Source organism: Cajanus cajan, chromosome 10 (assembly GCF_000230855.2).
Source record: "Cajanus cajan strain Asha chromosome 10, NIPB_CcT2T_4, whole genome shotgun sequence".
Lineage (NCBI taxonomy): Eukaryota > Viridiplantae > Streptophyta > Magnoliopsida > Fabales > Fabaceae > Cajanus > Cajanus cajan.
The window spans coordinates 52387044-52409024 of record NC_138526.1 but is presented as its reverse complement, the minus strand read 5'-3'; the positions used below and the strand labels follow the sequence as shown (position 1 = coordinate 52409024).

The 21981-nt window shown below is 27.6% G+C and overlaps 2 protein-coding genes across 2 annotated transcripts; one reads left to right on the top strand and one right to left on the bottom strand.

The window, feature by feature from the left end:
- Positions 1-5812: 5812 nt before the first annotated feature.
- LOC109812647 (small ribosomal subunit protein eS12) lies at positions 5813-7799 on the bottom strand. The gene is made up of 5 exons (XM_020376652.3): positions 7686-7799; positions 7478-7521; positions 6407-6698; positions 6156-6221; positions 5813-6050 (listed from the first exon to the last, which is right to left on the bottom strand). The coding sequence occupies exons 2-5, from the start codon at positions 7483-7485 to the stop codon at positions 5991-5993; spliced, it is 426 nt and encodes a 141-aa protein (XP_020232241.1). The 5' UTR covers positions 7486-7521; positions 7686-7799; the 3' UTR covers positions 5813-5990.
- Positions 7800-17702: 9903 nt separating this feature from the next.
- LOC109812657 (aquaporin NIP6-1) lies at positions 17703-21855 on the top strand. Its single transcript, XM_020376663.3, has 4 exons — positions 17703-18262; positions 18356-18550; positions 19505-19566; positions 21398-21855. The coding sequence occupies exons 1-4, from the start codon at positions 17813-17815 to the stop codon at positions 21594-21596; spliced, it is 906 nt and encodes a 301-aa protein (XP_020232252.1). The 5' UTR covers positions 17703-17812; the 3' UTR covers positions 21597-21855.
- The last annotated feature ends 126 nt before the right edge of the window (positions 21856-21981 follow it).

The following is a 21981-nucleotide window of genomic DNA, read 5'->3' as shown; positions in this document are numbered from 1 at the left end:
CCATTTGACCGTCTGTAAGAATTTTACTTGTTTAAAATGAGCTTTCAACTTATTCGTATTTTTGCATATATATGATTTTTTTTTTTTGAAGGGAATATAAGATATGATTTTATTCTCTACAAATATAGTTAAATTTTATTTCTAAACGAATGGAATCCAATTCGACACTTCATTTAGACTAATGTCTGATCATTTTCAAATTAAATAAAATTAATTTCTTATTATTTCACACGAATTTAATGTATATTTAATTTAATGATAAATATGTATATTTCATATTAAAGTATGAGTTGAGTTATGAAAAAATAATTTACTTATATTATAATGTACTTTTAATTTATCATTTTTGTATTTCATTTCATTAATTTCGATTAGTTGTAAAATAATTTATATTTTTAATATACTAAGGATTTTGTTTCTAAGATAAAAGTAACATACTAAAATTAAATTACAAATGTCTCGGTAAATTCTACTGCTTTTAAGTACAATGCTTAAAGCTGTCAAAAAAATATAATATTAAAAATAAATTGTTAAAAATAATTTTTATAATATATTAAAATTTTAAAATAAATTGAAAAGGTTAATTATATATAATTATCTGGTTAAAATATAATAATAAATATATTAATTAAATAATTTATGCATCTAAATTAATATAATTATGTTAATTTAAAATATCTTTTATTAACTTAATTATCTTAATTAATAATACTTTATCTCAATATTAAATTAACAATAGTTGATAATAATAACTAAAAACATATCAGGCATTTCAAAATAAATAAATAAATAAATATATATATATATATATAAGAATTAAAATTGGACAAAATCATATTTATTGGATTTAAAACATATGTAAACCTATTTTAAAGAGGAATTAGTCTATGCAAGTGTAAATATTTAAGCCATTTAAAAAAAATTATACTTGTTAATACCTTGTTTAATTTATTGATTATAATTATATAGACTATTATTCTAGTATAATAATATTTTTTAATTAAACAATTTCAGCGATTCAAGAATTCATGGATGAAAACGTTTCAATTTTTTTTATGATTTAAGTCATTTAAGAATTTTGATATTTGATAATATTATTTTTTATTTATTGATTATAATTATATAGACTACCATTTTTGTCAAGTAATTTATTTATGTTTTTTATTTTTTGTTTTGTCCGGGTTATAATGATTAACAATTATTAAAATATTTTAATTCATATTTTACTTTTTATTTTGATATATTTTTCAATATATTTATTTTTTCAATGGCACATTATTTTATAATATTACATAAATCTAATAATGATATGTTAAAAATATTTTTATCTATATTTTTCTTTTTTATATTGATATATTTGTTTTTTTTTTCAATAGCACTTTATTTTATAATATTTCATAAATCTTATAATGATTAGAAATTTTTAAAATATTTTCATCCAAATTTTATTTTAATATTTTCAGTAGGAATTTATTTTATAATATTTTAAAAATTTAATAATAATTAGTAATTATTAAAAAAATCTAAAATTTTTCTTTTATTTTGATATAATATATAAATACTATAAAATATCCATTTTTCTCTTTTATTTTGATATATTTGTTTGTGTGTAATTATTTCCGATAATATATATATATATATATATATATATATATATATATATTTATTAATAATTTATTTTATTATATTATTTATATATAAAAATATTTAGGAAAAAATTATTAGAGGAAATAAATATTTGTAACAGATTTATTGAATGGATGTTTATTGAAATAAATTATTGGAGGAAAGTTTATTGGATGAAATTATTAGAAGGAGATTTTGGAGGCAAGAAATTGTTCCCTTTATATATACTTTTATTTTTATATATTTATTTTAATATATATTTTATTTTTATAATTATTTTTAGTAGCACTTTATTTTATAATATTGTGTAAATTTAATAATCATTAGTAATTATTAAAGTGATTTTATCTAAAAAAAATTATTTTGAAATATTTATTTTCTTAATTATTTTCAATAGTACTTTATTTTATAATATTGTGGAAATTTAATAATGATTATAGTTATTAAAATATTTTCATCCAAATTTTTCTTTTGTTTTAATATATATTTTTAATTATTTTAGTAACAATTTATTTTATAATATTTCATAAATCTAATAATAATTAATAATTATTAAAATATTTGTATTCAATTTTTTTTTTTATTTTGAACTATTTGTTTTGATATAATATATAAATATCATATAATACCTATTTTTTATTTTTATTTTGATATATTTATTTATTTTAATTATTTTTATTACAAAATTACTTTATAATATTATTATATATAAAAATAAATAAAGACTTAATAACCTATACACTGCCAGTATAAAGTTTTTTTACACTGACAACCAATCATATTTTTTAATAGTGTCATGTGAGTTGCTTATTTAATAAAATAAAAATAAAATAAAATAATAAAAAAGATTTGATTAGTTGCTAGTGTAAAAAACTTTACTAGTAGTGTATGAATGATTAACTCGTAAATAAATATCTACAACAGATTTATTAAAAAGAAGTTTATTAAAAAAATTATTGGAAGGAGGTTTTGTAGGAAATAAATTATTTCCTTTTGAAAAACTTATTGTTTGCTTTCGAATTGGGTTTGATAGTAAACTAAATTTTGTCTCAAATTTTTCTTGAGTTTCATTTTTAAAGATTGAAAGCTTAAATTATCAAAAGAAGTTCATTCAAGTTAAAGTTTCAACATTAATCCAAACATATGTACTAACTCATAACTAGTTCTTTTAGGAATGGAATATAAATTCACATGGTATTCTAAATTTTAAATCTTAACTTTTAATTTTTACAGCAAATTTATAACTTATTGTGTATAAATATTACTTTATATTTTTAAAAAATTATAAAATATATTTTTAAATAAACAATTTCATATTTTTACTATATAGTAGCACTTTTATTTAAAAAAATCTTATAAATCTATTGATTTTAATTGTTACTTTAATAGTTAAGTTAGGGTAATGTATTTTTGTTTCGATCACAAAGATGATCTCGTTGCCGGAGTACTCAATCGTTCTCATTTCTTTATTCTTTTTAGTTGTGTTTTTGTTTTTAAAATGAAGACATGTCTCCCCTTAAGGCATCTCTCTCTTCTTAACCTAACAATAGGGTTTTGAGGCTTTGATGCTCGGCCTCCCTCCTAATCTTTATCTCAATATTTTTCCTGTTATGTTCACAATCATTCCACATATCTTGGGTGCACATCTTATAAAGTGATGATTTATATCCTTCATTATGCATTTTAGATGAATTATTATACTTAGAGCGATAAATGAGTTAGTTAACCTCTTATGTTGAACTCGATCGACATTGGATAGCATAAACATGATAGGTTAGTCTTTTACCTATAAGGATACAATAAGTATATTATCTTATAGTCTCATGGACCAAGTCCATAAACTCAGGAAGATGTAAATTTAACGTGTGTCGATAATTATTAAGATGATTGGCCTCAGGTCAATTAGTCATGGGCATAAAAAGGAGGTTAGTTATAGGCCTAGGAAGGAGATTGGCGCCTTGGAGGGTAAAGCAAATGCGTATGTATCACTTCCTTCAACTGCTACTTTGCTTTAGGATTGGCGATGTCACATTTATTAACCACTTGAGTTCCAACATAAATACAAGATTTACTCTGTGGGCTCATGTGACATTTAATTCGGAGAGGTGGCCCAATCCCAATCTTAATTTGCTTACGTTTATTGCAACTTTTACTAATTTTAATGGCTTTCTTAATTTCAGAGACAATGTGTTCTTTTTCACGTTATTACCTTCAAAACAACCTTTGTTGTGGGTTAACTACCAAAGGAGAGTTTAATTTCAAATATTATATATCAAGTGAGACTCCTAAATGGTTGTTATTCTAGTTAATATGCTTCATAACATTTACACTCCTTTTAAAAGTCGACCATAATAGCTTGTCCGTGACAACTTCGTTTGAAAGTCAACCCAAAAGACTAATTTTCGGTAGAAAAATCCCATGCCTTATGTACAATACGTTTCTTATTCTACTTAACGTGCGACTCATACTTTATTGTTATATTTTTTGTTTGATTTATTATATAAAAAATAACATTCCTAGAAAATATTATACCATAAGAATATGAAAATCTTGCATTCTCAAGTTAAAAACAAATTTTTGTTGCAATAAAAAATGAAATTTATATATACTCATTGAACATAATAAATCTTGATTTTATTTACTTATTTAATACAATAAATATTCAATTCCCACGTAAGTGATTCAATAAACTACCATTATCTAAAACTAATCTCCATATGACACTAATCTAATCTCATCTAATATTATTAATTATTTATTACAAAATTTAAATACTTATGGCATTCCAAATTGTCAATTCAGCCCAATCACCGTCTACACTCAATCAAGAGTATTACCCCCAAAACCCCAAACTGTCACTTAATACATGCGATGGATAATAATCATCTATACATGTATATAAAAGCAATTCCCTACTTCTGTGTACACAATTTTTAAATTATTTTATCCTTAAATTTTTAAATAATTAAAATTAACTAACATTATAAATCAATAACTCAAAGACATTAAAATTCAAAAATTAAATATAACACCACCAATTGGTTCGACAAACAATAATTCTTAAAACACTTTTAAACAAAAATAGAGACTCAGTACGACCCCACTAGTTTAAATAATGAGAATCAAATAACTTACGCAAAGATGGACCGGGACTAGCATTGCCATTGGACAACTGCTAAATGGTTATGTAGGATGGGCCGCAAAGGTCAATAACGCCAACGTATGTGCGTGTACCAGATAAAATGTCTTCAAGTATGTAAATGCCTATCAATTTAATTATATGTATATATATATATCACTTTAATCTATTATTTGCTTTAATCACTAATGTCAGCAAATAATCGTAATAAATAAAATAAAATAAAGGATGTATAGTAAGATCTAGAATCAAAATAAGAATTTTGTAATGAATGAAATTTAGACTGAAACTAGATGAAGGCTTACTAGCCACAAATACCATACGAGGAAAAGGTGTTATAGTTAACCAATAAATCCTTGAACCAAAAAAAAAAACTGTAAATCCAGTGTCAACACAACATCACACACTTGAATAACAATTGACCTAACAGGCATACAAGTTCGTTGATTGGGTTCACACTCTGTAATAGATAACAGCACTAGCAGCTAGCAACAAATAAGGATAGGTCAACAAGAGAATCGGATGGTTGGCACTTGGCACTGAATCATAGGTAGGTTAAAACAAATTTAGATGAAGCGAGCAGTATTGGGTATGGTACTACAGGGTATGCGATTCTGCCAACAAAGAATTTAGCCAGTAAATCAACGGTTACAATGGGAACGTAGTGGGGAGAAGAATTTGGGGTGTTTAGAAGGGTCTTCATCTATCTAGGAATAATGGACTCTAAAAAAGTTCAAATTGGAGCTAAACTCCAAGTCTATGTTGTCCCTTTTATAATAGGAATTGAATGGCAATAGGAAAGTGAAACGAATGATGCAGAGGCACAAATAAATGTTCCATTGGGAATGGTCTATCATGATCTTGCATACTACTATATGACAGCCTCCTATGGGGCTCTAGTGTGGATTTTAGAGGGTTGTTGATACATGATTTAATGGGGATCCTAACCCATTACGTAGTAATTTGTAGCGGCATTATGAAGATCCTAACCCATAGTAACATGATATGATTCGTGTGAAGCATAAGAATTGACTTAACAGGTCAGTCTAAATAAACAGAAAACCAATAGTAGTAAAAAAAATCACTCGGCAACAATGAGAACAGGTATAATTGTACTAACCCGTCAAAATCCCTACGCAGATACTCAATATAGAGGGAAAAATCATCCTTATAGACTCATACAATAACTTTAAACTGAAACCCACAAATCTAAGCATACTGAAAGTTAGTTAGATTTCACATGCTGCAGAACAACATTATAGGCTTCATGTTCCTCCCCAAAATCCTGCAAAATGCAAATACTTCAACATTTGTAGTGTGCAAAAAGACTACAACATATTGATAGAAAAAAATGGACTCCAAACATTTCCATTTGAAATATAAGTCGTACCTTGACAACCACACATGAGCAACCAGTTACCTTCCTAGCCTTTCCTTCAGAATCAATCTTACACAACTACAAGATAAAAAACCAACCAAATTTAATACAGGAAAATTATGCAACAAGGCTATGTTTGTTGATGTAAATAAAAAAAAAAAACATATCAAGTTAAGCGACTGAATTTGGGAACTGAAAGTATATGAATGGTACAAGATATTGAAGTAACATGGTTTTGGAGTCAAGGAATCTAAGGCACTTACACCAGCCCATTCTCCAAGAGTCTTTGCACTTGGAACTGTCAAAAGGCTAACACTGTGCTCTGCACAAAGGGCCTTCACTAATTTCACATAGTCAGGTTGGTCGCAATCTTCTGCTAGAACACAGAGCTGGGCAGCATGCTTCTCAATTACCTTAGCACCCTCATGAAGGCCTCGTGCAAGACCACCATATGCCAGAGACTTTCTCAGCACAAGCTGTAAGGCAGTCATGATGTCCATTGGCTCACCTGGAATTGCAGCAGCAGGTGCCTCCACTGCAACAGCTCCTTCTTCACTGCAAAAACATTTAAAATATTCTGACCAGTCAGGAGGAACTCTTACAAGCATCTTAAACTTGTCAAGGAAAGGCTATTCAGAAACAGGAGTGGACCATTACACACAATAGGTTATGTGGACAACTTCTACCAGCAGCTTCTACAATAATTATTTCCACTCTAAATATTAGAAAATCTAATACACATAATAAGGTTTTTTCCATAAGCAGTTCTTACATATTTCTCCAATGCAAATTTGAATTTTCAAAAGCATTGCCTACGATATATCCAACAAAAACAAAAAAGGTAATGCCCAAAATGAAAATAGATTACAGTAGATACTTCATACATCTATAATACAGTGAATCTTTGTATGTATAAGTCATAAAGTGATTCTGCCTCTAACAGGTAAATTAGTAAAATAAACCAGACTCTTGTGAAGGGAGCAGAAAATTGGAACAAAAACTCCATCAGGGGTCAACGTCAAAACCCAAATACAATTCATCGAAACAAGAGGACATAGGTAATTCAATAAAACCATTCCAATTTTGAGAAATCGAAATGTGAAAATCGAAACTTGACCCACAAAAATCTAACCTCAAGGCAGCACATTACCACCAAAACCATGAAGGAACCATTTGAGGGCTACAATAACATGATTTTGAATATGGCATCGTCGTTCTACTAAATATTAATTTAAAAATTTAATACCGTAGAAAAAATAAATAAAAAAGAGCTCCTTCCATAAAACCAAGTACGAGGTGCAATCAATCACCGAAGAAAGAAAAAATTAGCATACCCCGACATGTTTTGTTGTTGATCTCAAAAGACAGAGTCTGCTTCCTGCACAAACAAAAATAACAAAGAAATCAGAGGTTTTGCAAACAAAATAATAGACAAAGGGATGTGGCATTTTCCAACTTTAAAAAAAAGTCATGAGATTTAACATCGTTAATGAATGAGTATATGTGGCAGACAGTATGAGAGAGAAGAAGAAGAAGGAAAACCTTGCTGGGGACTGAACGGCCGTAATCCTTAGCTCTGTGCTTCTGATACGAAAATCCTGAAAATTTTGGAAATTTATATGAGAAACCATAAACCCTAACCATTTTAACTGAAAAGTCCGAAGTGTCCCTCTTCTTTATGGTTTTTCTTTTAAATAAAAACTTTGAATTTAACTTTTTTTTTTTTTTTTTTTTTTTTTGTTTTTTTTACCGATAATTTTACTTGTTTAAAATGAGCTTTCAATTTCTTAACTTATTTATATTTTGTATATATAAGATTTGATTTTAATCTCTATAAAATATGGTCAAATTTTATTTTATAAATGAATGGAATCCAACCTGAGTCACCCACACTTAATTTAGACAAGTGTTCGATACTTCTATTATTTTGAAATTAAATAAAATTAAGAAATTATTTAACACAAATGTAATGTAGATTTTTTTTTATAATATATTATTTTTAATTTATATTTATATAAATAATCTATCTTTTATATTATTTACATAAATATATCAAAGTATTGTATGTAATGAGAAATCGTTACTACATTAACTGATTTGTCAACGTAAATTTTTTTGTCAATTTAAAAATTAGTTTTTGAAAAACTGATTTCTCAACGAGGTTATTTTTTTTTTTTAAATCTGACTTTTTAAATTTTTTTGTTTATTTTTTTAAAAAATATTTAAATTATAATTGAAATTTTAAATATAACTATTTTATTATTTTTAATTGACTTGAATATTTAATTTCTTTTAATAAAATATAGATATTTTAATATTTTTAATCATTTTAATAATTTTATTTTATTTCAACAAATATACATATTTTAAATTTTTTGTGCAAATATTTTTAAAATTATTTTTGTTATAATTTAAATTTTAAAATTTAAATATTTTAATTTTATTTAATAAATATTGGTAATTTAATATTTTGAATTAATTTAGTAATTTTATATATATATATATATATATATATATATATTATTATTATTAATCATTGATTTCATTAAATATAAAAATTATAACAAGTCGTTACATAAACAATGTAAATATATTTTAAAAAGAAACTAGTTTATCCAAATGTAAATATTCATATATTGATTCAATAATAAATTTATTGATTTTTGTATAAGAAATGCTCAAAAGTTATACACATTTTTTTTTGAAAGCCATTAAAACTTTATTGAATTGTAAATGTTTGTTATAAAATTACCTTTTTCAATATAACTAATATTTTAATGAGGATTAGATTTTTATTATATATAACTAAAATTTACAATAAAATTATGTATACAAATAAATATTATATTTAGATATATATCTTATATTTAAAATTTATATAAGTAATTAATTTTAAACATATAAATATAGTAAATAATTTATATTAAAGTACAATATAGTTTTTATTTATTGATAATTTTTTAAATATTTAAATTTAATTTATAAATAATTATAATAAATAAAGAATTAAAAAATATATAAAAATATTAAGGATTTATGTTTAATATGTATGAATTGATAATAAAAAGATAATTTACTAAAACAAATTTTAGAAAAATACTATTTACTAATATAAATTATTTTCAACAGGTAAGAATTTAAGATGAGGATGGTTTATATGTAAGTTGCCTATTATGTTGGTGCCTTTGAAAACAAGAGGCTTTCTTTATTTTTATTTATAAAAAAAAAAAAAAACTGGATTTTAAACTGAAATCGTAGCTAATGTAAATGGAACCAGACCCAAACTGAAGATTTAACAGCAATTATGGATCAGTTTTGGTTTAATTGGACTTTTGAAGTTGCATGGGCAGCCCTTAACCGAAGGCACATTGGTCCTTTGTAGAAGAAAAGCCCATTGAGGTGAAAAATGAAGAGGACAGCTGCAAAAGACAAATCAATAGCCCACACCCTTTCTCCTCTCTTCTTTCTTTCTACATTAACATTCTTCTTCTTTTTTTGTTCTCCTCTTCAAATAAACCAATACATTTACTCTACCAAAAAAAAACAACAAATTCAAACGAATTTAAGAAGAAAATTTGACTCAAATATCTTTGCTAATTAAAATAATTATTGATTGAATAACGATGTAAATAAATATTTACTGTGTTAGTGCATTAAATTAAATTCTTAGTTATTATGCAAATAAAAAAGAATGTTTATGTTTCAAATATTAATTTTGGGTTAGTGATACATTATTCCTTAACATTTTTTTAAGGGAGTATTTGGTACAATAATTTTTTTTTAACTTTTTAAAGAATTTTAGATTAGGAAAATTAATTTCTTGTGTTTGATTTATTAGTTAAAACATAATATTTGTAGAAAATATTATTTTTCATAATTTTTTTACATATTATTTTATAAATTCGTTTCTATGAGAGTAGGTATTTATAAGAATCCTATATTTTCAAGTTAAATGAAAATTTTTATTCCAATAAAAATGTTAAGTTATCTTTATTTTTCTATTTAACGCAGTAAAATTTTTTGATTCTTAGATAATATTTATAAATATTTTAAAATTTTACTCATAACTAAATAGATTTTAATCATTCTTATAAATTATAATTTTTAAAATTTAAAATTTTCAAGAATCATGATTTTTGTACATTAAAAAAAATTTCGTGTATGAAATGCTCTATAAGTTATTTCCTACTTTTTGTTTTATATGATCAAGCCTTCTTGAAGTTTGAAAGTTTAAAATATTAACTTTTTTTATTTGTCCCACATAAATTGACTACAATCTTAAAGTTTGTTGAGCACAATTAAAATGTAACTATGATAATATTTATTTTAATCCAAACTTTCTATGTTTGATAGTCGGGATGAAAATAAAGAGAATAAGTAAGAAGGGAAGAGAAAAAAGTAAAAAAATAAAATAAAAATTGAAGTTATTTGATATAAAAGTTATATAAGAGAATTGAATAGTAGATTAATTTTTTTTTATTGGTTTATATTAAATTATGTACAATATTAAATTAATGTTACAAATCAATTTACAAAAATACCCTTTAAAATTAAATTGTTGGTAGAGAAAAAGGGAGGGATAAAATTGTAAAATTATAGATGTTTTCTTTAATCTTTAAATCTCTTCATACAAGAGGATAGACCAAAACCCGTGAGACCAACAAATATATTACACTCTTCTTTCCTTTTCATCGATACTAAGCGAGTTGTAAATTATATCATCACATTTCTTAACTCTTTTACCCCCTCTTCCTTCAATTACCTGTTCACAAAAAAAAGAAAGAAAGTATGAGATTTTATTTATAGAAAAAAACAATACCATGCTGAATATATCAAATTAATGGAGATAAATTGTAATTTGTTTATTTTTCTTATTTTTTTTTATCATGCGTCGAGCTTCATTAAAGTTAAAGAATGATTATATTCAACTTGAACGAAGTTGAATGATTATATAGTAACAAATGATATAAAATGTTGGTTTAGCTATGCTTTTAAGTTTTAATCTTAATTAAATTGAACGAAGTTTTAACGAATCCAATCCCCAATTGTTGTCAATATATGATTTTAAAATTATTATTATTTATTAAAAGGATTTAATTCACTTGATCGAATGAAATGTATAAATTATTAAAAATCTTTTAATACCAAATTTGATGACGACGGATAAAAAATTTATAATTTCAATTTCTTTCTCACTTCCCAGTCTAAGATTCACTAATAAGGGTGGGTGTGGTTGTTTTTTAGTTGGTAAGCTCAAAAATACTTGTTCGAAAAGTAATACTAAAAAGAAAAAAACTATTGTTTACTTTTTAAATTGAGTTCGATAGTAAATTAAATTTTGTCTCAAATTTACCTGAATTTCATTTTGAAATAGATGTAAAGAAAAGTTATTATTGTAAGCTCAAATTATTAAAGGAACTTCGTTCAAGTTAAAGTTTAATATGCATTAACTCATAATTAACTAGTTCTCCGAGGAATGTTATATAAATTTACATGGTATTCTACAATTTTTTTTAACAGCAAATCTATAACTTATTATGTATAATTATTATTTTATATTTAAATAATTTCATTTTTACTATATGGTAGTACTTTTATTTAAAAAAATCTTATAAATTCGTTGATTTTAATTGTTACTTTAATAGTTAATTAAGTTTGTGTAATGTATTTTTATTTATAAATTAATATACAATTCTTGAGGACTAAAACTTTCACTCTCTTAGACTTTTTTTATGTTCTTTCCCTTCTCTTGTATAGACGTGCATATCATAGTATTAGTATCATACTCTTTTTTCTTGCCGAGTGGTCAATTTTTTTGCTGAGTGGAGCATATCATACTCTATCTAATATATTTGTAAATTTCTCAATGTCTATATTTTTTTTAATCTACCATATTCTATCTTTATCTATTAATTGAATTTCAATATATTTTAAATTTTCAATTATTAAAAATAACATTATGTTATAATTTAAATTGTTAAGTGTAAATTCAAAATTCATTTTATACATTAAAAATATTTATGTATTATAATTTTTCATTATATAAAATACACGTTTGTTTGTCTTGTACAATACGTAAAGCTAGAACTAGTTTTGTTGCATGTTAGTATATATGTTTATAATTTTTTTTATCAATTAACATTTTCACTTTACACATTTAATGATATTATTACTTATTTTTAAATATTTATTCTATTTCCATATATATATATATATATGTAATATAAGAATTGATGAAATCTCAAATATTTAAACTATTTCTTGCCTTTTCTAGTTTTTAAATAAAATTAGGATATAATATTTGTTTTTTTTTATTATATGAAATAACAATTAAAATAAGCTTTTTACGAAATAAACAACACAAAACAAATTTTGTTCATTGATTTTTTTTTAATAAATGATATAAAAACTATTTTTTGTGGTTAAAAAAACTAGTGCAGTCTAAATAATCATTTATTCAATGGCATAATCAAGACTGCTGTCATCTTCCAGTGGTCTATATCACTGTAGTAGCTCAGCAATAAAAAAGTTTTATTTGCACAATTGAAAAGGTGATGGGTAAAACCACTAATTAAACCTTTGGGCACACGTAAAGTTGAAAGGAGAATTTTTATAATTTATCCTGAAACTCAAACCATAAAATATAATGAAAGTAATCTGATATAAATAAAATAATGAAATAGTATAATATAGTTTCCTGGAACCACTGCAATTCTACTTAGTCACAGGTATCACCAAGACTGTAACTACATTAATCAAAACATAGGAGCTAATGGTGTGTGGTGCACATTTAGTTTGACAAAGCGTTTTATATCAAGTTCGAATTAATATGCCATACTTATATTTTTTTAATATCAAAGTGCATTATCTCGGTAGAATCTTTCTCCAAAGATCAGAAATCAAATATCCAATGTTAGCTTTAGTCGCCCTTCTCTTTTTGTGATTAGTGGAGAAACAAACTCAAGCACAACTAAATTAGTACACAGCCAGGGAAGGCTTATATACAACAACCCATTAGCTATAATCTTTTGTCTTTTTGTCACAATTAATTAAGTAATTACAAAATTAAAAACTAGATGCTTATCAACAAAACCAATAAGAACTCACTTAATCATATGCTCTCCACTTCTGTCATAGCCATTAATTTGCCAACCCTTCTCTTTCGCTGCCTTTTTCCCATCTAATTAATTAGCCTAACATAGGTGATCTTCTGCTTTAATAGGATTCTTCCATTCTTTTTCCTTAATACAAAGGATTAAAAAAGAGGAAAAGCTTCACTTTGAATTTGAATGACAACAAAAATAATGAATGGGCTTTTGACCAATGATTCTCAGCCTATACGACTTAAATTTTTGAAAGATTTTGACCAAAATTTCTAAATATATATATTTTTTTCATTCTCTTCTGACTTTCTTTTTCTTTTTTTCCTGTCACTAGGATGAACATGAGTGAGAGACTAATGTCTTGAGATTAAGATTCGATTAAAGATTTAACTTTTGTTAACGAATACTTTTATATATTTATGGGTATGAGATGAAACTCTTAATAATATATTTGAAGAACATAGTTATCTTTTAATGATATTACATCACACCATATTAATTACACACAAGCTCTTTAAATTTGGTGAAGTGAGCAATCTAATTGTTTGTTATTATTTTCCTGGACAATCAATTATAAACAATAGAAATCCTTGGTTGAAGGATATGATTATCTATCAATTATATCACACAATGATAACATTATCCTAAAGAACTTATTCACAATCTTTTATACAAATTCTCCTATAACAATTATGTTCAATATTGGAGTTGCAGAACTAGACTCTTAAAACTCAAAAGTCTAAAACATGAATAAAGGCGATATAAAATAAAGAAGTTGTGCTCACTTGATGCGTTTTAAATGACATATTGTATGAGGGAAAATGATATCACACCATTAAATGAGAATTAAAGATAAATAAAGAGAGTTAAAAGATATAAAATAATTTTATAATTAAATTTAAATTAAAAATAATCTCGTAAATAAATTAACCTTTAAAATATCAGACCAAGTTATTCGAGGCAGAGAGAAGAATAAAAAATATGATGTTACTAGAAATTCAGGAGCAGATTTCCTGCTATATATGAGGTCGTCCCTTTACATGGCTAGTTTGGCTAAATAACAATTCGTACATCATTCATTCACTAATTCTAGTTATTGAGTCTTAACTGATTCATAATGGCGTGGGGTTAAACTTTCAATCTTCCTCACACCTGGCTTCAAGCAATCCAATGGGAGAGCAAAACGTGGAACAATCAGAGTCACCACTTTTTACTCTCCTCCCCCTAGCGAGTCTTTTCGCACACTGTAAAACTCATAATTAGTACTTAGTAGGGAATAACACTGAGGTTTCCTTCAAGACCAAAAAATTGAGATTATAATTAAGTGCTCTATGCGGGCCATTTTGGCATGTATGACCAAATGTGAAGGGTTTCTTTCCTGCTTAACTTTATTAGCACTGCAAACATATTTAATGAAATCTCATTTTAAGGAATCGTGGTTTATAATAATGACCATGCATTATGTTGTGTCATCAAACTAGCTAGTCTCTTCTTTACTTATCAATTGCGCCTGAAGAATCTGCAATTTTTTTATAAGTGCAGTTTCCTACGTCTAAGGTGTCTTTTTTGAACCAAATTTGCTTTTTGATTCAGAACATAATTAGCAAAAATTAAAGGGAGTACATTATTGAAGCCAATGACAGAAGAAAAGGAACGGTGCACATTAAAACAACATGGTACATAGCGTGTGCAAGCAGAATTCTATATTTGAAGTAAGTTGACCAATTGATGCAGAGTGGATCAAGTGGAGGACAAAATGATACAAAATGCCAACTCATTTTGACCCTTTTAATTTCATTATTTGTTGGAGTCCCACTTTCAACATTGTAATGCATGCATTTATCTTTGAAATTGAAGTCCTCTTAATTTTTTTGAGGGACTCCCATTCACCTACTTTTGAAGCAAACCCGACCAAATTTTTTTTCATACTAGTTAGTGGAACAAAGTGTAATGCGAGTGCATTACTACAGTTTAGCTGTCCCAGACCCATCTTATACTTTCTTAGGAATGTGGAAGATATGGAGAAGGTACTAATTAAATAAGGACAAAATTTGTATCCAGTCTCTTAAATGCTTTTAGTATTTTTCTTCCATAGAATTGAAGTTTCATCTAATTAATCCAAAGTAGTAAAGGTTTGTGCTAAAGGTCAACATAGACTATTGATATTGAAATTAAACTCTGATTCCAATTAGAAACAAATACTAAAAACATTTGGAAATCAAAATCGAAGTTCTTTTTGATAATAGTCCATTCTATTTTCTTCTTAAAATAAGATAATCTCTTTTCAATGTTAGGCAATTAAGCTGAGAGTTAGGTAAATCTCACAACCATCAATTTGAATAGTAAAATCAGACTGGCATATCAACTTTTGAGATAACAAAGTACAGTAATCTGAGTCTGAGGCATTTCTTGATGATAACTCATTCCGAGAGTGGAAAAGGACATGAAGGAGGAAGAATACCACAAATGTTCGAATGAAATCAATGAAAGAATGGGTGCCCCCCTGCACAAGCTTACTTGGAGAAAGACACTTTTAGGGTCTTCTCTCTATCCCTATGTGATTTGATGTTTCACTTGACAACCTTTAGTTTCAGACTTCAGACATAAATCTCATTAATCATTATGCTGATTCTTGAGCAGTAACACAACAATGATCGCCATAAAATCTTAAGATAGCATGCTGCCCACAAAGCTCGCTAGTGTTGGTCATATTCTTCAGTTTTGCAATAGCGTTTCATAATTACTGCTAGAAATAGAACTCTCTATTCCTTTTCTACAGGCCTTAATTTGAACAAGTATGCCTTTGCTTTAAATTTTATATTAAGGAGAATGCACACCAACCGTAATTAATTAAAATTAAAAGTTAAGTTTTCATGGCAATGTTAATTTATGATACGATAAAACCAGACATTTCATAAAATTATTCATTCATAAAATAGCTCTCAAATTAACATAATAAAACCAGACTTGATTTTACTTTATTTAGCGGGAAGAAAACTTAAACGACTCATATTCACCAGTGAGGCAGTGACTACAGATATGCAATTTCACAATCAATTAACGTCTGGTATGATGCATAATTAATTTTGAATTATATAACATGGTACTGACAAGATTGCTCGCAATTTCTTCAGACAAGATTAGCTAGGTTGTTTTTTGTCTTACTTTTCAATTATAATTAAAGTTCCACCTAAACTTTTATTGCCAACATTTAACATATATGATTAACAGCAGTAGGACACTCTAATTTTAACTGGATAACTACAAAACACTTAATTAACACCTAAATTTTGTAGTTCGGTCACCTTGACTGATTGCCAAGAAAGATGCACTTCAAATTTTGAGGTGGGTGTTACTACAAAGCTATGAAAGATGCGATAAAGAAAGAGAATTTATTGTATGATTGGACCATCGCATATTCATATATAGTCTTGGGCGGCAATTTTTAGAATGGCATATATACCCGAGGTTTGTGATTTAAAAGAAAGAGTTGATAAAAAAAGTTTTTTGAGTACATATTCCTCGTAGAGTATCCACATATGGTGCTGGATGAACATACAATAATTTCACTATAAAGATAGAGATGGCCCGCGAAGAAGGAAAGGGAAAATTTGGAAAACAACATATGATGGAGAGGGGGAAATTAAACCCATTATCAATTGGTAGGGATAATAGCAAATGTGAGCCTCAAAACCATGGCAAACATAAATAAGCTTAAGAACATTGCGAGAATTATACCACAAAAGCTAGCAAACATTACTGATTGATGCCAACATTTAACATATATAATTAATCTCCCCACCCGCAGTGTCCCACCATCCATTAATTAATGTGATGCCTAGCACTTTCATCCACTAGTTTGCTCAGCCCTATGTGATTCTGTAAGTCAACCATCTTTACACCTAATTAATGTGATGAGAGCAAGTGCTGTCTCAAGCACACTTTGATTAAAATTCTTCAAAAATTCTAAAATTAAGGTAAAAAATATTAATTAAGAAGTTAGATTCATCAAAATTTGTAATGATTTTATATATAAATGCAAGTATCTTTTGAATAAGATAATTTTATTTGAGTTAGATTTAATTAGGGACTTAAAAAATTAGTCTCCAAATATTTAATGTAATGAGTAATATTAATAATATATATTTTACATACTTTTTTTAATTTATAAATATTCTCTCTAATTAATTAAAATTTATTAAAAATTATTGTTTAGAAAAATATATTAGAGAGTGTGTTAATAACACTTGTCTTAAAACAAATTCATATATACTACATATTTAGTAGTATTTCTAAGGAATTTTAATTAATAATAAAAAATATTAAAAATTATTTTATTTTGACAAACATAAAAAGTAATGTGTTTATTAAAAAAAGACAACTATTTTAGTTAAATAAGATGAGAAAGTGGTATATTTATTAATTTGAATGTGTGGAATAAATTTTGAGAAGTAAATTGAGTGAGAAGGTGAGTAGGTGAATATATATAGGAGGTGGCAGTAGGTACCGGTGTGATGAGAGAGATAGATAGATAGAATTAATAGAGAAGCAATCTGAATAACGAGAATGGAGAATAACGAGGAAATCCCATCAACACCTGCAACGCCAGGCACTCCTGGTGCACCTCTTTTTGGAGGCTTCAACAATGGCAGTGGTAGGAATAAGAGCAACAAGTCACTTCTCAAGAGTTGCAGGTGCTTCAGCGTGGAGGAATGGAGCCTAGAAGATGGAGGCTTACCCGCAGTCTCATGCTCGCTGCCAGCCCCTCCGCCAGTCCCTCTCGCAAGGAAAGTTGGAGCAGAGTTCATCGGAACCTTCATTCTCATGTTCGCCGGCACCGCCGCTGCCATCGTCAACCAAAAGACAAACGGCTCCGAGACCCTCATCGGATGCGCCGCCACCACCGGCCTCGCCGTCATGATCGTCATCCTTGCCACCGGCCACATCTCCGGCGCTCATCTCAACCCCGCCGTCACCATTTCCTTTGCCGCATTGAAGCACTTCCCTTGGAAGCACGTGCGTCGTCTTTCATTTCATTAGTTGTTGCTACGTAGTACAATAATTGTTCTTAATTCTTATGTCATGTTAATGTTATTAATTGCGTCGCAGGTTCCTATGTACATTGGTGCACAGGTTTTGGCTTCTATATGTGCCGCATTTGCTCTTAAGGCAGTTTACCACCCTTTCATGAGTGGAGGAGTTACCGTTCCTTCCGGAGGATATGCCCAAGCTTTTGCTTTGGAGTTCATTATTGCCTTCAATCTCATGTTCGTTGTCACTGCAGTTGCCACCGACACCAGAGCTGTGACTATTTTCTCTCCTTTTCATTTTATTATATATGTCTAATTCACATCACACAAACACTACCTCACCTCATACTCATACTTGATTCACTCTTCTTAATTTTATTTTCAATTATATATTGCATAATTGCAAACCATACACTAATTTATCAATTTTCAGGTTTCCACATATATTGCTCTATCCCATGTCAAACAAAATTAAAGGAAAACTAATATTTGTTATTCGGGAAAAGAAAACAATAATGTAATGAATGAAAGTGAGTAGTAAAACTAAAAATGAACCCAAGCTGGGAGGGGCGGTGCCATACGATATGGACGACAATTCCAGAAAATATTAATTATTGGCATTGGCATGTGAGTCAAAGGAAAAGATATGTCTGCTGTTTTGACTTTTGTGCCACTAATCCACATGCCACCATAGTCAAGCTAATATGTTTTGCAGTGACAAAATATTGCTCTTTTTCCGCGTTTTAAGGATTTGGAATCTTGCTAGTTGCACCAGACAATAATCTCACTTTGATAAAAAATAACACCCTTATTCAACAATCTAGAACAGATCTAATAAATCAAATTTAATAGTATATTATAAGATAAACATTTTTTTTTTTATAAAGTCTGGAGCTGGAACTTATCTTGTTCTTCCTTCCATCTGTTCCTGTTTAACAATTAATATAACAGGAAATAATGAATTTTTTGTCTTGTAAAATTCATGGTTCGTAAAATTTTAAAGACTAAAATAATATTTTTTGCATTTTTTTTAAATTAACTTTTTGGTTGTCAAAAGTTTTACATATCATGAATTGATAGATCTACCCTAAACATAATAAATGGTTATGGATATGGCTATAAAGCAATTGATGTGTATAATATGAAGAATTTTTGGAGTCCATGTGCAGCATGAAGATTGAAGGAAGTCGGTGATCGATGAATAATTGGTTATGTTATGGATATGCAGGTGGGAGAACTGGCGGGAATCGCGGTGGGAGCAACTGTGATGCTAAATATACTCATAGCAGGGTATGTATGTCCCTACTCACTACTCACGGGTTACCCCAAAACAATATATTTTTTTTAATAATTTGTTTTGGTTATTTACGCGTAACTACGATCACTTCATATTATATTATTAAAATATAAATCTTAATTAGTCCTGAAATTGTAATTGTAAGTGACATTCATCTTAGTACTTTTTTTTTTCTCGTTAGTGAATGACTTTTCACTAAATGAAAAAAAAAAGAGAATTTCAGAAAAAAAAAAGGGGAAACTAAAGTGATTAACACATGCGATTTTGAAAATTAATTTGGAGGTTCATAGCATGTTTAGTGTACCTTAGTTCTTGACAAATAATATCGTATTTACAATTTTTTCCCCTTAGCAAGCTTTAAAAACGCACAATTATGTTTCTAAAATAAATTGAACAAACTTGCTATATTATTAAATAATATGTTTGAAGTTTATACAATAACTTAAATATATTTTTAATTCTACAAAAAAATTTCTTTATTTTTCATCTTACTAAGTTTAGAACAATTGCTTTTGGTTCCTTAAAAAATAATAAAATTTGATTTTGATCTTTATAAAATATTTATATTTGATTTTTATTTTTTTAAAAATCTATAACTACCATTTTTATCTCTATTTCTCATTTTAAAGTAGATAAATAATATTTACATGAAGAATTTATAAAATAATTTAGAAGTGTCGCATAAATACTTTTGTATATGTCACCATGAATGATCACTTACCATATTATAAATACAAAATTAGTAAACATTGACCACATAATACTAAGCATTAAAACATCATTTTCAATTTTAATTAAAAAGATAAAAAATAAAGAATTTTTTTTACATAGATCAAAATAAAAAATCACTTATTTTACTTTACATAAACTAAAAATATATTTAATATTAAAAGAAAATAGATAAAAGAAAAAGGGAAAAGAGTTTTTACCAACTTTTTTTATTTTAAAATTTTAAAGAAGAGAAGAGAGAAAGTAAGGGAGCCCAAACGTCTCCACTTTTATATTTTGCTTATCCTCCGAAGGCGTAGAAATTTAAAAGAGAGGATTCATTAAAAGATCTCTTTCCTTTAGGATCACCATTGAAGGAGGCTACTAAGGCTCCTAAGCCCTAACGGTAAGGGCACTTGCTAAAATATGAGTTAAAAACCTTTTCTTTAAGTGCACCATCGTAGATATTCTTAAAATTCTTCTCTCCCCGCCCCAAAAATAACTTGAAACAAACACTTTTTTAAGTATCGTTTTCTTATTCTTTTCTCTTTTTCGTGTGATTTTCGCACAAGCTGAAATACCCTTGGCATGCAAGATGTGCTCTTCCGAATGTTATACTCCGTTTGGAAATTCAGAAATGGATCGTAAAGAAGTTCGCCCGTCTCTACACTGGCTTTGATTTCAGCTACACTAGTAGAGAAAAAAAGACGAAAGGGGAAATGCAAAAGGCTCCTCTAAAATGAACATAAAAGAGTATATTTATTATTATAATAATGGAGTATATGGTTATTTCAGCCACTAAAATCATAGGATGAATACGCCTCTTATTTTTCACTTTAGGAACAAACTCATTTTTATGATTAATTTCTGAAGAAAATATATGGCCGTATTCTAACCCATATGGGGTGCACAAAGAAAAAAAGAAAGAAATGCCAATTAAATTTCACTCCATTCCTTCATGTTAGCTTTCATCCAATTTCCTTAGGCTCACCTTGATAAGAAACTGCAACTGCCTCAAAAGCTATTTTCAACAAATTACAATACAAGGTAGAGTTATCTAAAATGGATCCTAAAGAAATTTGAGTTTGGCTAAATATGCTTAACCTTGTATTGCAGGCCAGTATCAGGGGGCTCAATGAACCCAGTAAGAACACTAGGTCCTGCTGTAGCTGCAAACAACTACAAAGCCATATGGGTCTATCTGGTAGCTCCCATACTTGGTGCTTTAGGTGGGGCAGGAACCTACACTGCAGTCAAGCTGCCTGAAGAAGATGATGACGCCAAGGCAAAGGCTTCAATCAGCTTCAGAAGGTGACTTGTCCCCATTGTCATCAGTCAACAGACCATCTAAGGCTCCAACTTAGACAATGGAACATGATAGGATGATTATGCTCTTAAATGATAATTATAAATAATGTAGAAAGCAAGCAATAGTGAGAATAGTTTGGTTCGTGCAAATGTTAGATATGTAAAACGTGTGTTGCAGTGTATGATGTATCTAAACGTATTCTGGCATAAATGGGTGCTGTTTGGTACATAAAAATACAATAATATTCCTTTATTTCCTCTTTTCATTTGCCACTTCTGTCTTTTTTTTTATAAGAAACAACTTACCCTATAATTTATTTCTTATAAAAAGGACCGGAGGCAGTAAAAGATAAAAGTAAAAGAACAACAAAGAAAAGACTGATTGGTCGGTG

What these genes read in the sequence shown, in the direction of transcription:
- LOC109812647 (XM_020376652.3), bottom strand. An exon ending in CTCTTGGAGAATGGGCTGGT is followed by an intron (nt 6,222 to 6,406) that starts GTAAGTGCCTTA and finishes TTTATCTTGTAG; the next exon opens with TTGTGTAAGATTGATTCTGA. An exon ending in GCTCATGTGTGGTTGTCAAG is followed by an intron (nt 6,051 to 6,155) that starts GTACGACTTATA and finishes TGCATTTTGCAG; the next exon opens with GATTTTGGGGAGGAACATGA.
- LOC109812657 (XM_020376663.3), top strand. Translation starts at nt 17,813, where the DNA reads ATGGAGAATAACGAGGAAATCCCATCAACACCTGCAACGCCAGGCACT. An exon ending in AGCACTTCCCTTGGAAGCAC is followed by an intron (nt 18,263 to 18,355) that starts GTGCGTCGTCTT and finishes ATTGCGTCGCAG; the next exon opens with GTTCCTATGTACATTGGTGC. An exon ending in TTGCCACCGACACCAGAGCT is followed by an intron (nt 18,551 to 19,504) that starts GTGACTATTTTC and finishes ATGGATATGCAG; the next exon opens with GTGGGAGAACTGGCGGGAAT.